At 43.8% G+C, this 16,225-nt stretch overlaps 1 protein-coding gene across 3 annotated transcripts in view; it reads left to right on the top strand.

Annotated features, from left to right (window-relative positions):
• Positions 1 to 16,225, top strand: part of CCDC141 (coiled-coil domain containing 141) — a 324,021-nt gene that overhangs the window by 292,940 nt on the left and 14,856 nt on the right. For 2 of the 3 annotated variants that reach the window (XM_029605900.1, XM_029605899.1), the window contains exons 21-23: positions 924 to 1,036; positions 1,977 to 2,105; positions 13,958 to 14,871. In XM_029605900.1, the coding sequence (XP_029461760.1) occupies positions 924 to 1,036; positions 1,977 to 2,105; positions 13,958 to 14,871 (1,156 nt within the window). The remainder of the gene's footprint in view (positions 1 to 923; positions 1,037 to 1,976; positions 2,106 to 13,957; positions 14,872 to 16,225) is intronic. The other variant, XM_029605902.1, reaches the window with a different exon arrangement.

The raw sequence follows: 16,225 nt of genomic DNA, 5'->3' as shown, positions 1-16,225 counted from the left end.
ATGTGTGTGCATCGGTTTTGCAGGGAAAGTCATGCATGCACTTTTGAACTTGCAGCAGTCTGTGCATAATTCCAAACCCCTCCCTACAAGAACACCTCTTTAAAGGGTGGGTAAAAGCAGATGCATAATGGAGGCAATTTTGCCGAAGTCTATTTCCAAATTAAAAGCACTGGTTTACTCACAGAAATGGCTTTAAAAATGACCCTCTGTATAGTAACTATAATATTTTATTTTCACTTGTAATATAAAACAGGAGCAAGACAATTAAAAAGGCATAGCCCTTCATTATTCTATTGTCCTATTCATTATTATCATAAAGTACCCTTATCTAAACCACTGACAGACAGGTTGAACAATTACTGTTATTATCCAGTCAGAGCAGGTACTCATCGTCTCTTTGACTTAATGCAGGGACCTTTCCAAATCTGCCCTGGTGAGCACATAGCCAGCCAGTCTGATTTTCAGAATCCACAATGAATATTCATATTCATTGAGGATATCTTGAAAACCAGACTGACCGTGGGGTCACCAGGGCAGTTTTGAAAAGCTGTGACCTAGATGGAAATCGGTGGCACCTTAGACCAGGGGTATCCAACTTCAATATTCAAGGGCCACAAACATTTCTGGCTTTCAGAATGCTCCTAATGAACATGCGTGAAATATATTTGCATGCACCGCCTCAACTATATGTGCAAATGTATCTCATGCATATTCATTAGGATTTTTCTGAAAACCAGACTGTTTTGTGGCCCCCAGCATACTGAAAGTAGGCACCCCAGCCTTAAAAAGTTAAGCTATCCTTCCAACTATGCTTAAAAGTACAACAAGCAGTAATAATCATAGCGCATGCAATAGTGAATATTATTCATACTGGAACCTGAATGAATAGTCTGTCGGTGCATTATGTTGTTACTTGTCTACAGGTCCTGATGAAGGAATTAAGTATATTGAAAAAACAATAGCAAAACACAAAGAAGTTCTTCATTCCGTTAATGAATTATTTAGATACTTAAAAGAACTTGAAGAGAAGCTGGAGGTAATGTATTTAATTCTTTTTAGGAAAAGGTTTATTCCACTGTGAACACTGCAGCTAATAAATAGTGTTTGCCTCCATGGAAATTATGTATCATAATAATTATTCCTATCAATTAAATCACCCTTGCAATAAGGAAGTCCAGGACCATCGACTGTGCTGGCTTGGCTGAAAGAGATTAATGTCTGATTTCATTTTGGCCCTTGAACTCCTTTGGCAAGAGTAGCAAATATAATACAATATCCAGATTTTTCATGGTTTCCAGCTTCGTTATGCTGTAGGGAAATCTTTCAAATAGTCTACATAGTTGAAACGGACAAGGGTACTTTTACCATATATATTTTATAACTAATTTTCAAATAGAAACGACCTAATTACTCTTTGAAAACCAGCTAGCAGAATGTGCACATATTAAAAGCACCCATGTACTTTTCACCAACTATTTGTGCAGGCAGAGGGGGTAAGGTGGTAAAATAGCTCATTTTGAACATACTAATGTGTATGCAAGATGTCTTTGAGAGCACCTTTTAAAATTTGGCTAAACATATTCGGGTAGATTTTTTAAAAATATGCGTGTGCATCCATGTGCGCTTGCTTCCCAGCACGTGCACATGGACGTGCGATTTTATATCATGTGCACTATTTAGTTTTAGTGCATTCTATTTCATTTTAGTAAGTACTAAACTGAAACAACCTGCACTAAAATGAAATAGGATGTGCCATTTCATATTCATGCTCACTAAACAGAAAAGCACAAACTAACATGAAACGAGACTAAATAAAACTACTATCCCTAGAAAAAGGCAGTTTTCAAATAGTCCGATTTTCCTGCGTACTTTGTTTTGAAAGTTGTCCTCTGATTAGAAGGACATTAATGGCACATGTAGATGGAAGAAAATCTCTCCATTCATTGTTTACTTGTTTCAACCTCTTTGTATATCAGATGGAAATATCAAATTCAAATAATTTAAGTAAGGAAGATACTAATTTACAAAGAGAGCAAAGAAGAAGCCTAGAGCAGGAACCATGCAAGGAAGTAATCACGAAAAAGCATGATGACACCTGTGAAGCGGTTAGTTCGTTTATTTTGTCTTTCTTTATGTAAATAGTATAAGAATATTCTAACATATTCTAACTGGTGTACAGACCCAGTATGGCATCTTCTTATCGTTCACTCATCTAGTACAAATAAGTTTTAATATTTGCAATTAGCTTATGTTAATTACAAATGGGCAGACAGCATACATTTCAAAAATCAATTGTATTTATTAAAAGAAAAATTGGCTCAGAAAGCATATACAGTCGTTCTATATTTTTCTGAGAGACTGGGGATTCTGCTTGGAAACTCTGCCTGTCATAACAAAGCACAATGCCAGTCGTTTATTTCCTCATTTATTACTATTTTATATCTTTCTTTGATATCCACCTTTTTATGGTAATCGTAGCTCTCTATACATGCTGACTTTATACAGTCTTGAGCGCATGCCTGCCCCAGTGCTGGGTTTTTACATGTCACTTGACACATGGACAAGAGTATGGCCTTCTAGAGTTTTCCAGTCAACCAGGGGAATGCAGTAATATTTATTCAGTCCCACACTTTCTGATACTGCTTTCCTCTTATATAATCAGATATATGTTTTTAAAATATTTTTTAAAAATTCTTTTGATTGTGTTAATATATATATATATATATATATATATATATATATATATATATATATATAAGCTTTATTGATTTAACTCTATGAAATTTGAAGTGTGGGACTGAATAAATATTACTGCATTCCCCTGCTTGACTGGATTGAATACTTGGAGTGCAGTTCCTTGCTCCCATATTGTGTTTGTGGATTTCTTCTAGAGTTTTCCACCATACTCACACTTACAGGTTATTCTTTACTGAGCTTTACACTATATACTGTGCAAATAATCAAACTCTCATGTTGGTACAAACCTTGCCGGGTTTGTACCAATAAGTACATCAAAACCATGCAGGTATTTTTGATTTCTTGTCCCAGAAAAATTAGCTCCAGGGGTCTGTGCCTGGTTTCTCTGTAGGTAATTTTTCCAGCAGAAACAACACATGTGGTTTCCTCCTCTGACCAGACTCTACCACTGGGAACATTTCAGAACAATGTGGTTAAAAGGAGGCATGTCAGGTCTTTTTAATATTTGTTTGAAGAATGGTTTTTCAAGCTAAGTATATGGTGGCTAGTTACTTTTACAGAATGTGATTAAAATTCTTTTGACTAAAGCAGAAAATTTTTTTTTTATATATTAAATGAGGTCTGCAATAGATTACAATTGACGGTGTTTAGATCTGATACTGTTTGAGGCCCATAGTGGGCGAGAGACAGTGGATTACATTGTTTACACAATATTAGTCTTTCTTACTGCTTTCCTCATATAATTAGATATATGTTTTTAAAATATTTTTTAAAAATTCTTTTGATTGTGTTAATATATATATATATATATATATATATATATATTTTGCCCTCTCTTTTTGGAATTACATTATAATTTTAGAGAGGTGTGTCTCTGTGGTTTGATTACCTGCTGAATATATACATGGAAGCAGTAAGATAAAAACTGGGATCCTTTATCCATCTGCCCTATGAAGAACTCAAATCTTGATTGCAAAAATCATAGCTTACTTGATGAAGCTGCCCCTGGTATTTCTCCAGCACTAAGTTCTCCCAATTTCAGTCAGTAGTCACTTTATCTTGTAAATGGCACACACTGGCACCGATACAATAGAAGTCATACTAAAGAAACTTTTCACCTGAAGGATGCTAAAATTGCATTTAATGTGCACTTTACTAAGCTAATGATATAAAGAAGATGCCATCGCTATAAAAAAAAAGTTTCAAAATGTTTTAATGTGTGTATAATAGCACTGAATGCTATGGATTTTTTTTTTTAGTACCTTCCACTATGTTTTATTTAGTGCTTCCACTATGATATATTTTCTCTCAGCTCCTCATCTTCTGGTCAACAACATATAAAATGAAGGCTAGCACATACTCTAGCTATCAGTACTGCTTGCACTAAAGGGAGGAAAACTGAATCTAGGTGTAGAAGCACAGAATGAAATGACAGAGGTTTTGCAAGAGTGCTGTGTGGTGTCTTTTGGTTCTTTCTTTATGTATTAAATAATTCCCTTCCTATCATTTTGCCATTTGTTGTCTTTGTGAGAGTTAGGGTCTGTGATAGGATTTTCAAGAGAGGAGCAACCATGCATGAGTGGAGAGAATGGAGCATAGCAAGGGGCATCTGACAATATGAATGCATGGGCATGCTAGCACTATAACTGCCAAGAATGTGATTAGAAAGCTCAGTGCCAGTGACAAGCAGATCACTGGCATGAACATTTCTAGTTTGAAGGTCCTGTTGGCTGCTGGCCTCCTTTCAATAAAATTGGCCAGGCTAGTCAAATACCAGGTGTTTGACAGCTATACACACGGACGGTAACTTTCAAACCGGAGTGTGTGCACACATTTGCATGCATATGTAGCCTGTGCCCATGTAAGCAGCCATTTTATAATATACACAACATATACGAGCATGTGATAAGATAACCTGAATGCGCACACATGTGCGCCAAATTTTAATTGAGTGCGTGCATGTGTGCAAAAATCCCACTTCTATCACATAAATCGGGGGATCTTAAAAGGGTGTGCACCATCATTCCCAGTTTTACCAGTTCATCCCCAGTTCACCCCCCTGGTTTGATAGCCTTCACTCCACCCAGTTAGCCCCAACTCTTAATACCCCACAGATCTGCCTAGTTTTCTTTAATTTTAACTTACACTGCATCAATAGCAGAAGTAAAATCTCCCAGCAGGGATCCTCAGTGTGCAGCGAGTTGCATAAGTATTTACATGCACATCTCAGGTTCACGCCCCACCCCTTTTGAAAACTTTCGAGATGTGCATGTTGCAAGAGATACTCGCATATCTCGGTGGCTTTTAAAATCTGCTTAGCATGCACAAGCCCAAATTCTTTGCATATCCCCTAATTAATGCACATGTCGGGCTTTTAAAATTCACCTTTTTCTGTCTCATATACACATTCTATTTCTTCCCTCTCCAGGAATGACCCCAGCACTCTCATTTCCCTGCCCCCAGGCCTGACCCTACTAATCATTCTTTAACCCCTCCATTCTAGGCCTAACCCCACAAGCCTCTGTCTCTCCCACCTCTAAAGCTACAATTGCTACAGGCCAATTCAGCTGTCACCACTGCTTTCTCCTTCTGGCCTGGGCAATTGATTCTACCTCTCTTGTAGCCTACGCAGGTTAATTCAGCCATTACAACTTCTTCCAACCCAATATACAACACCCAGAGATTTCTAGTATGCCTCTAGAGTCAAAGAAATATCAATGAAATCCTGCAGTCTCTGGATTTTGCTAATTGTTAATGACCTTTAGTGAACTGGCCCCACGTTTGCACTCAGAGCATGGTAACAACACCAGCCTATTAGTATATAAAGCTGCACACAAAACAACACTATGCTATAAATACAATTCTCACAGGGCAAGCAAGATGGTAGTCCTCACATATGGGTGACATCATCAGGATGGAGCCCAATCACAGAACACTTTTGTCAAAGTTTCTAGAACTTTGACTGGCACCTACTGGGCATGCCCAGCATGGCACTAACCCTGCATCCAGCAGGGGTCCCCTTCAGTCTCTTTTTTTCCATGCAGCAGTAGCCATGAGGGTTAAGGAGCTCTTTAGAGATTCCTGACAGGAATTTTCCTCACGGAACCTCTTTAAAAATTTCGAAATTTTCTACCCCCATCCGGGGTCCCTCCATCATTTCCGTGTCCGCGGTTGTGAGGTAAGGCTTTACCCTAAGTTGCGGTCGATTCCCGTCGAGTTTTTCCCTTTGGGGCCTACCAGCCATCAACCGCACCGCGGCTAAATTTTTGTCGAAGCAATGGCGTCGGGTTTTCAATGGTACCCCGATTGCCCTCGTACAATGTCCATCACAGACCTTCATAGGGTTTGTGAGTTGTGTTTAGGGTCAGACCATGATGTCTTAACTTGCACCAAATGTGCCCAAATGATGCCGAAGGGCTGAAAGGCCCACTCAGAAAAGATGGAGTTTCTTTTTCAGGTGAAACCATCGACTCCGAGCGCTTCGACTTCGTCTGAACCAGTGCCATTGACCTCTCGTCAGCAGCGGGATACCGGTGCTGCCCAACCGACACGACTGCTAAGAAGGCGACTCCTTCTCTGGAGAAGGACCAAGGTAAACATCGAGAAAAGTACCGGCACTACCATCATAAGACTAAGTCCGCCAATCCAGGCAAGCCCTCGGCATTGGTGTCGATAGAGCCTCCCAGAAAGAAATCCCATCCAGAGAAGCCTCCATCCTCCTCAGCGACTGGATCACTGAGGCGTTCCCCACCTTCATTGGTGCTGGGAGCTGCGACTCCACTTTCACCGATGGACCCTCCGGCTACGCCAGCACTGCCTCCTACTCTGGAGCTGGGTTTACATGCCCCAGGCATCCGCGAGGAATTGGATTGGATGATCCAAGAGGCCATCATAAAGGTACCACAGGGCGTCCAGCCTCCATCAACACCAGCACTGATTCCAGCTCCAGTTGCCGATCCAATACCCACGGTGCTCGCACCTCTGCTGGGCAAGCTGGACGTGTTGATCGGTGCCCTTCCACCAGTGGATCCAAAGACTCCAGTTTGTCCCACGCCTTCCACTCTGATTCTTTTATCATCGGAGGATTGAGGACACACCGAGGGCGGAGCCTATCCCCAGACCCTCGGGAGTCCCGCCACCGACTCACCCACCGGTGTCACCGGTTCCATCGGTGCAGATTCCATCATCGAGGCTGCATCGTCCTCGGTTGGTGCCACCATCGATGCCGTCAGTGCCGCCATCGATGCCATCAGTGCCTCCTCCGGTGGCATTGATGCCTCGGCCTGATCCCACAGGAATTGCACCATTCCTTCCATCTGAAGATCCCATGGGAGCTGGAGACCAGCCTTACCAGCCTTGGTCCGATGATTCTTCCCAGGATTCTGAGGACATCCCTTCACAACCATCTCCCCCTGAGGAGAGAAGACATTCTCGTCCAGAGGATCTGTCCTTTATCAATTTTATTAAGGAGATGTCTGAGGCTATTCCATTCCAGCTTCAGACAGAAGAGGACTCCAGGCACAAAATGCTGGAAGTGCTCCAGTTTGTAGATGTGCCCAAGGAAATCATGTCCATTCCTGTTCATGAAGTCCTTCTTGACCTGCTGAAAAGAAATTGGGAACATCCAGGATCTGTGCCACCGGTGAACCAGAAAACAGATGCCACCTACCTCGTACAAGCAGCCCCTGGTTTTCAAAATACACATCTCACCATCATTCTGTAGTCATTGAATTGGCCCAGAAGAAGGCACGTTGTTCTAATCCTCATTCTTCCATGCCTCTAGGGAAGGAGCAGAAGTTCCTGGATGCATTTGGCCGATGTGCTTTCCATGGTTCAATGCTTATTTCTCGCATTGCTTCCTAGCAATTATACATGACCCAGTATAACAGTGACCTTTTTAAGAAGATCCAGGATTTCTCTAAAACCTTACCTGACCAGTTGCAGGATCAACTCAGTGCATTGGCCCAGAAGGGTCTAGATGCTGGCAAGCACAAGGTCCGTGCTGCCTATGATGTTTTTGACACTGCCTCTAGAGTGTCTGCAGCGAGGATTAGTGCACGTAGGTGGGCCTAGTTAAAGTCCTCCAACCTAAGACCAGATGTACAGGACTGGTCTTAGCACCATTATCTCTAGCACCTGCCCTGTGCTAGAGATAATCTCTTCGGGAATAAAATCCAAGAAACCGTAGCGCAACTTAAGGACCACCATGAGACACTACGTCAGCTTTCTTCGGTGCCTTCTGAATTCCCGTCCACCTCCAAGAGGACATTCAGGAGGGACTCTAAGCAGTTGACCTTCAAGCCATGGAGATATTATCCTCCGACTACTCGGGGTCATCCTTCTAGGCTTTACCAGAAAGGTCAGTCTAGACAAGCCCGGCCTCAGAAGACCCAGCCAGCTCCTCAGCCAGGCCCAGCTTCAGGATTTTGACTCCTCACTGGAGAGCATGAGCCAACCTCCTCTCCCATCTCGTCCCGTCGGTGGTCGGTTGTGTCACTTTGCCAACATCTGGCACATGATCATCGCAGATCCCTGGGTACTCTCGGTAGTGACTCAAGGTTACCATCTCAACTTCATGACTGTACCGGCGGACCCCCCACCTCGGCCGAGATGGGAATCATCCAAACACTCCGCCCCTCTAGAAGAGGTGGTATTAACCCTCCTCAACTCACAGGCAATAGAACCAGTGCCCCCCTCCCAACAGGGGAAAGGGTTCTATTCCCATTATTTCCTCATTCCAAAAAAGTCAGGGGGCGTACGTCCAATCCTGGACCTATGCACCTTAAACAGGTATCTTCAAAGGGAAACGTTCAGGATGGTAACCTTGGGCTCTCTGCTACCTCTTCTGCAAAGAGAAGATTTGCTTTGCTCTCTAGACCTTCAACACTCATCTCTAGACCTTCAAGACGTGTACACACACATCTTGATCGCTCCGTCTCACCGCAAATTCCTGTGCTTCTTAGTTGGGCCCCAACACTTCCAGTATCGGGTCTTGCCATTTGGCCTAGCGTCCGCACCTCGAGTCTTCACCAAATGCTTCGTAGTGGTTGCGGCCTACCTCAGGGGTCAAGGAGTCCATGTCTACCCTTATCTTGCTGATTGGTTGATAAGGTCTCCAACACAAAAGGATGCACTAGCCTCCTTACGTCTAACCCTCCATACACTTCTGTCTCTCGAGTTTATGATCAACTATCCCAAGTCCAAGCTAATTCCAACTCAAACCCTCTCCTTCATAGGGGCGGTCTTGGATACCATTCAGGCAAGATCCTTCCTCTCTCAGGATCGAGCTCACACTCTCGCGTCCCTGGCGCAACACCTCCAGGCTCGGAGTTACATGACGGCTTGTCATTTCCTCACTTTGCTGGGGCACATGGCATCCTCAGTACATGTTACTCCAATGGCCCTTATAGCCATGAGAGTAACACAGTGGACCCTAAAATCTCAGTGGACTCAGGCTTATCATCCAATGTCCAGCATTGTCCATGTTACCAAACAGCTTCGCCTATTGCTAGCCTGGTGGATGCTTCAGTCCAATCTCCTTCAAGGCCTACCTTTTCAGGCTCCAGAACCTCAAATTACCTTAACGACGGATGCCTCCAACCTAGGGTGGGGTGCTCGTGTCAACAACCTGCAGACTCAGGGAACCTGGTCTCCAGAGGAGTCCAAACATCAGATAAATTTCCTGGAACTTCGGGCAATCAGATATACCCTAAATGTCTTTCAAGATTGCCTCTCCAACAAAGCCATCCTAATCCAAATCGACAACCAGGTGGTGATGTGGTACATCAACAAGCAAGGGGGAACGGGTTCCTACCTTCTGTGTCAGGAAGCTGTGCAAATATGGACGTGGGCTCTTTCCCACTCGATGTGCCTCAGAGTGACCTACTTCGTGGGCATGGACAATGTTCTGGCGGACAAATTGAGTCAGTCCTTTCATCCACACGAATGGTCTCTCAACCCCATGGTGGCAGACACAATATCCCCACGTAGACCTCTTTGCATCCATCCACAACTGCAAAGTACAAAACTTCTGCTCGCTCACTCGCAGCCGCCAATCACCGCCGAGGGACGCTTTCGCCCTCTCATGGTCCAGCGGTCTTTTCTACGCATACCCTCCACTTCCACTCATACCCAAAACTCTCATGAAGTTACGGAAGGACAAGGACTTAACGATTCTTATAGCCCCTCACTGGCCATGCCAAATCTGGTTTCCAATCTTCCAGGACCTATCAGCATGTCAGCGCATTCCTCTGGGGTCAGATTCATTACTGATAACCCAGAACAAAGAGTGCCTACATCACCCCAACCTCCCGGCCCTGTCTCTGACTGCCTGGATGTTGAAAGGTTAATACTCCAACCTCTTAAACTTTCAGAGTCAGTATCCCGAGTCCTGGTCACTTCACGAAAGCCTTCCACGAAACAATATTATCATTCTAAATGGAAGAGGTTTATGGTCTGGTGCACATCCATGTCCATAGATCCCTTCACTTGTTCCACTGCGAAGTTTCTGGACTATCTCTGGCACCTGTCAGAGTCTGGCCTGCAAACTTCCTCTATAAGAGTGCATGCAGTGCGGTAGCTGCTTTCCACAATGGTACGGAGTAGGAGATGTTTCTCTTTCTACACAACCTTTAGTGATGCGCTTCATGAGAGGCTTACTCCACCTTAAACATCCTCTGCGCCCATCAGCCCCCGCTTGGGACCTTAATGTTGTTTTAGGATGGCTCATGAAACCTCCATTTGAGCCTCTCCACTCCTGTGATCTCCGCTATCTCACGTGGAAAGTACTATTTCTTCTCGCAATAACATCTGCTTGCAGAGTTAGTGAATTACAGGCTTTGGTCACCTACCCGCCTTACACTAAAATTCTGCATGACAGGGTATTGCCCCGCACCCACTCTAAGTTTTTACCAAAGATAGTATCGGAGTTTCACCTCAATCAATCCATCATATTACCTACTTTCTTTCCCAGGCCCCACTCGCATCCAGGAGAACAGGCTCTGCATTCCTTGGACTGCAAACATGCCCTCGCCTTCTATCTAGAGCGCATGTCAGCCCACAGGAAATCCACTCAACTATTTGTCTCTTTCGATAAAAACAAATTGGGTAATCCAGTGGGCAAACAGACCCTTTCTTCCTGGCTAGCAGACAGTATTGCTTTTTGCTACCAGCAAGCAGGTCTTCCGCTACCAGAAAGTGTAAAAGCACATTCTATCAGGGCCATGGTGACCTCAGTGGTGCACCGCCATTCAATGCTGCTTATTGACATCTGTAAGGCTGCTACTTGGAGCTCTCTCCATACATTTGCAGCCCATTATTGCCTAGATAAGGCTGCCAGGCAAGATTCCATTTTTGGCCAGTCTGTTCTACACTATTTATTCTCAGCTTAAATTCCCAGCATCCTTCCAGCAGCCTGTTCAGGGTTTTCAGGATGCCCTCCTACCCAACTTCACCCCTGTTGTTGTGCCTGTTGCACATCTTTGGGTGCATTTGGTGCATTGTTCGTGCATTCTCAGCTCGCTATTCACCCATATGTGAGGACTACAATCCTGCTTGTCCTGTGAGAAAGCAGAGTTGCTTACCTGTAATAGGTGTTCTCACAGGACAGCAGGATGTTAGTCCTCACGAAACCCTCCCGCCACCCCACAGAGTTGGGTTCGCTTACGATTTATTTTATTTTTTTCATGTACTTTTTGCTATATATGAGACTGAAGGGGGACCCCTGCTGGATGCAGGGTTCGTGCCATGCTGGGCTTGCCCAGTAGGTGCCAGTCAAAATTCTAGAAACTTTGACAAAAGTGTTCTGTGATTGGGCTCCATCCTGATGATGTCACCCATATGTGAGGACTAACATCCTGCTGTCCTGTGAGAACACCTGTTTCAGGTAAGCAACTCTGCTAAGTCATGTTAATATTATTAGCCACTCTGGACTAAGCATGGGATATTTAATTTTATATTCCACCTCCCATAAAAATTATACTTCAGGCGGATCATGTAGCATCAAATATACAATCAAAATAAATGGCAAAATAAGAAATTTAATACACAAGTAAATATTTCATTGTAATCTTCAGCCAGATGCAAAGTGCGTCCTGTCTTGTTTCTAGCTTTCCTTTCGTTCCTGTTCTGCCTGCCAGCAGCATAAAGAGAGCTTCTCAGCCCTACAAACAGCCACTTTTAAATGATGGTGGAGATTGGGCTGAGCATGCTCAGAACAGGTAAGAGGCTGAAATATCTTAAGAACAACCAGAAGATATCATTAGTAGAGATGTGCTTCATTTAAACATATCAGTTCGGGCTTTGGATCAGGCGTTCCACGGAAATTTCGGTTTCCCACGGTTCGGTTTTTTTTTTTCAGCAATTTTCGACAAAGTGCATTAGTGCGCACTAAGGGGCGGATTTTCAGAGCCCTGCTCGCGTAAATCCGCCCAAAACCGGGCGGATTTACGTGAGCAGGGCCCTGCGCGCCGGTGAGCCTATTTTACATAGGCTCACCGGCGCGCGCAGAACCCCGGGACTCGCGTAAGTCCCGGGGTTTTCGGAGTGGGCGTGTTGGGAGGCGTGTCGGGGGCGGGGCCGGAGCGCGCGGCGTTGCGGGGGCATGTCGGCAGCGTTTTGGGGGCGGGTACGGGGGGCATGGCTACGGCCCGGGGGCGTGGCCGCGCCCTCCGTACCCACCCCCAGGTCGCGGCCCGGCGCGCAGGAGGCCCGCTGGCGCGCGGGGATTTACGCCTCCCTCTGGGAGGCGTAAATCCCCCGACAAAGGTAGGATGGGGGTTTAGACAGGGCCGGGCGGGTGGGTTAGGTAGGGGGAGGGGGGGGAAGGTGGGGGGGGGGGCAAAGGAAAGTTCCCTTCTAGGCCGCTCCGATTTCGGAGCGGCCTAGGAGGGAACGGGGGTAGGCTGCGCGGCTCGGCGCGCGCAGGCTATACGAAATCGATAGCCTTGCGCGCGCCGATCCAGGATTTTAGCCGATACGCGCGACTACGCGCGTATCTACTAAAATCCAGCGTACTTTTGTTTGCGCCTGGAGCGCAAACAAAAGTAGGCTGTTCGCGCTCGTCTGAAAATCTACCCCTAATGGTCCTTACTGCGCACTAACTAATGTTAGTGCGCACTAAAAAATGCTACTTAAAAATTAAAAAGTATCAATTCAGAGGAGTTTGTTAGCTAGAAAAACAGTGCGCACTAATTGGTATTACTGCCCACTAAGAAATATGCAGTGCGCAGTAACTCCATTAGTGCGGACTAACACAAAATACGAATTTTGTCAAAATTTCGGCAAAAATCGCTTCATATATTGGCGCTACTGAACCATAACGAATTAGACAATATCGTTGACATTGTCTAATTCGTGAAAAACGAATGCACATCCCTAATCATTGGTGTAAAATAAAAACAGAAATGGATTGATTTCAAAAATGAAATTTATGTCAAGCTGCATCTGCTGGTTTAGTTCTGGATTTTAAATTCCCAAGACCCTGGAGAAGGTGGGGAAGGGATCCATATTCTTTCTTCAAATAGTGTTTACCTCTATTTCCATCTGTAATGTGTTGTCTGATCTATGTAAACATGTCTACTTAGAAGACTCATAAATTGATACAATATATAAGAGCTTAGCATTTTAAATAATTAGACAACCACTGAATACTTTATTGTGAGCTAAGTTTTACTATGCTACTCATGAACCATAAAATCACTCCCAGTTCATGCTAATAAACGCTGTGTATCGTATTCTACCAATTTCATACAAAACTTTGGAGGGCAATTGTCCGGTCAAATTGCCCTCACTAAATTCAGCTGAAAGTACACGCAAGCTTCCACAGTGCCCGCACTCTGAGATGGATTGAGGGGAATTACTCGTTCTGGGGCATGTAGACTGTGTTTATAAATCTATGTGTGTTATTTCCTATAGAAATTTTAATCTGCAGGGAAAGCAGGTGCAAAAGTCTGGCCATTTTTACACAGAAAGTATGTATGTGTTTTCCATTTGAAAATTAGGTAAAAGGTCCCTGGGCACAAAGCATCTGCAGATTTTGTACATAGGCAGACACTTTGAAAATTGCCCCCCTGTATATTCATTGTAGAATGAACACTGCAGGAAGGCGCCAATACATGCCATTTCCGAGAACAGAGATCTTATAGCGATCAGTAGAAAGTATTGCTGGGAAAACAAAAGTGCATCATGTTGAAATGAGGAGGGGGCTTCCTCTGCAGGCAAAGGAAGAGAATTAATTTTCTGTCTAATTTTTATTTTCAAGGAACAGAAGAAAGTGCCTAAGATTTCAATTATGTGCCCAGGTGGGGAAGAGATTTCACAGGCGTCAGAGTTACCAGTATCAACTAAAGATGGTAGTGTAATGCCAGAAGGAGATTTTCAGCCTGAATTCTTAGCAGAAGAAACGCTTTCTGGGGATGAATATGAATGCATATCCCCCGATGACATCTCCTTGCCACCGCTTGCCGAGACTCCTGAATCTACCCTCCTGCAGTCTGAAACTGAGCAGGAGGAGCATTGCTGCTATAGTTCCCACAGTCTGCATGTCAGTTCTTATAGTTTGCAAATGCAGATAAACACTGGCAGCAAAAGAGCGACTGATGAGTCTGAAACCCTAACACCTGCTGCTTGTGCTGATACTTCAAATCACCAAAGGGAAAAAACCTCCAGTTACTTTGAGAGTTTTTATTCCCCTACTCCGGGATCTTATCCTAAACTTAGAACAGATTCCCCTTTTGCTCACTGTCCAGCAGCAGTGCCTGAGTCCAGCACTGCGTCCAAATCCCCTTCTGGTACATTAAAAGTAAAGCCTGCTTATTGCATGATGAGTGAAGTGCATGAGACGCATCTGCAAACCCATTCTGTGCATAAAAGCATGATAGAAACACAGAAACAGCTGCATGACGACATTAACTGTACTAAAACTAAAGACAGGTTGCCTGCTTCCCCTGATGCATTCTCAGGTCTCATGTTTCAATCAGACTCTACCAGGTGCTGTCAAAGGCAGATGGGCACCCAGGAGGAGGTTAAAAGCACAGCAGAAAAGAACAGCATGGGTAGCCTGTCAGGGCAGATGCCTAACTTCTCCAAGCTCCTGTCAAATGTCACAGTTAAGGAAGCTTCTCCAGTGACTTTGGAAGTAGAAGTAACAGGATTTCCAGAGCCTGCACTGACCTGGTGGGTAGCCTACAACGAGGAGAAGTAAATAATCAGATGTAAATTGCTCCACTTCAGGTGATTTGTTTGTATAGGCATTACTTTCAATCATGGCACGGTTCCAGTTCCTAAAGCATTACATGTCACTTCTCTCCCTCTCTTTTCTTACCTCACGCCCTCGCTAAACCATGTGTTGGCACATGTTACTTTTAAGCATGACATTCCACACAGACTTTTGTGATCTGCAGCTTAATTTATATTTCAAAGCAAGCCTTGATTAATTATTTTCCACTGTCTTCCAACACAGCCCTCTTTTCCCCCCTCCACCCTCAGTTTGCTGAGAGCTAATAAATGGAATATAATATAAGCTCTAACTTATAAAGTGGCAGTAGTAGCTAGGCACCTTAAAGTATCAACTTTTTAAATTCTCCTCCTTCCCCAATTAGCTTAATCCTAAATTGCCTTTTTTTCCCCAAAAATAATTTTATTATTTTACAGTTTTTATAGAAAAAAAATTGCATCTTTACATTAACCAGACCCCCAACACTACATACTAAAATGTATTATTCAAAGGGGCCTAGTTACTAAGATGGGTTAATACACGTTAAACACTGCATTAACACATATTAAATTCACAATATCAGTATGGCTCGCTATTGGTAATGTCTGCTTAAGCACTACCTAAAATGCAAAAAAAGTTATTTTAATGTGAACAAACTATTAATTAGCAGCTCACTAATACCAGAATGATTAATGGAAATCATGCAATTTGCATTAAACCAAAGAACATTAACTATACCTCAAGAGGTGAAGTTCACTTTGGCCAAAGCCATCAGCAGATTAATCCATCTGGTGATGTTTCAGCCTCCAGACTGTCCTTCCAACATACCACACCCCCCCCTGGAGCAAACCCCGCTCCCAGCAGACCCAACCCTCCCACTCTGCAAATGCTTCCTCCAGGTCCCCCCTACCTCTCCCCCTGTCTGGATTCTCTCTCCTCTGGGTTTCTCAATTACATGCAGTGTCCCCTGGGCAGGAGTGAACCTGTTGCTTCTACCCTACAAGCACTGCTATTCAAAATGGCACTAGCTGATCTAATGTTTTCCTTTGCCCCCATGTTCGTTATAGCATTTAAATATTAATGAGCTGGTTTGCATATATTTGCATATGGCACTGCTCATTAATATTTTGCTTGCATTAAAATAATTTTTCACCTTATTGTTAATGCTTAAGCAGGTAAAACATAAATTTAATGCACGTTAAGTGCTAAATTTGGCATTTAACATCCGCTAACATGTTGATGTATTTCAGTAAACAGGCCCCTAATTTTGAGCAAAGGAAAGTTAAGAGGGCAATTTTAAGTTTTTCCATGAAT

Source organism: Rhinatrema bivittatum, chromosome 6 (genome assembly GCF_901001135.1).
Source record: "Rhinatrema bivittatum chromosome 6, aRhiBiv1.1, whole genome shotgun sequence".
In the NCBI taxonomy this organism is placed as follows: Eukaryota; Metazoa; Chordata; class Amphibia; order Gymnophiona; family Rhinatrematidae; genus Rhinatrema; species Rhinatrema bivittatum.
This window is presented reverse-complemented; position numbering and strand designations above follow the sequence as displayed.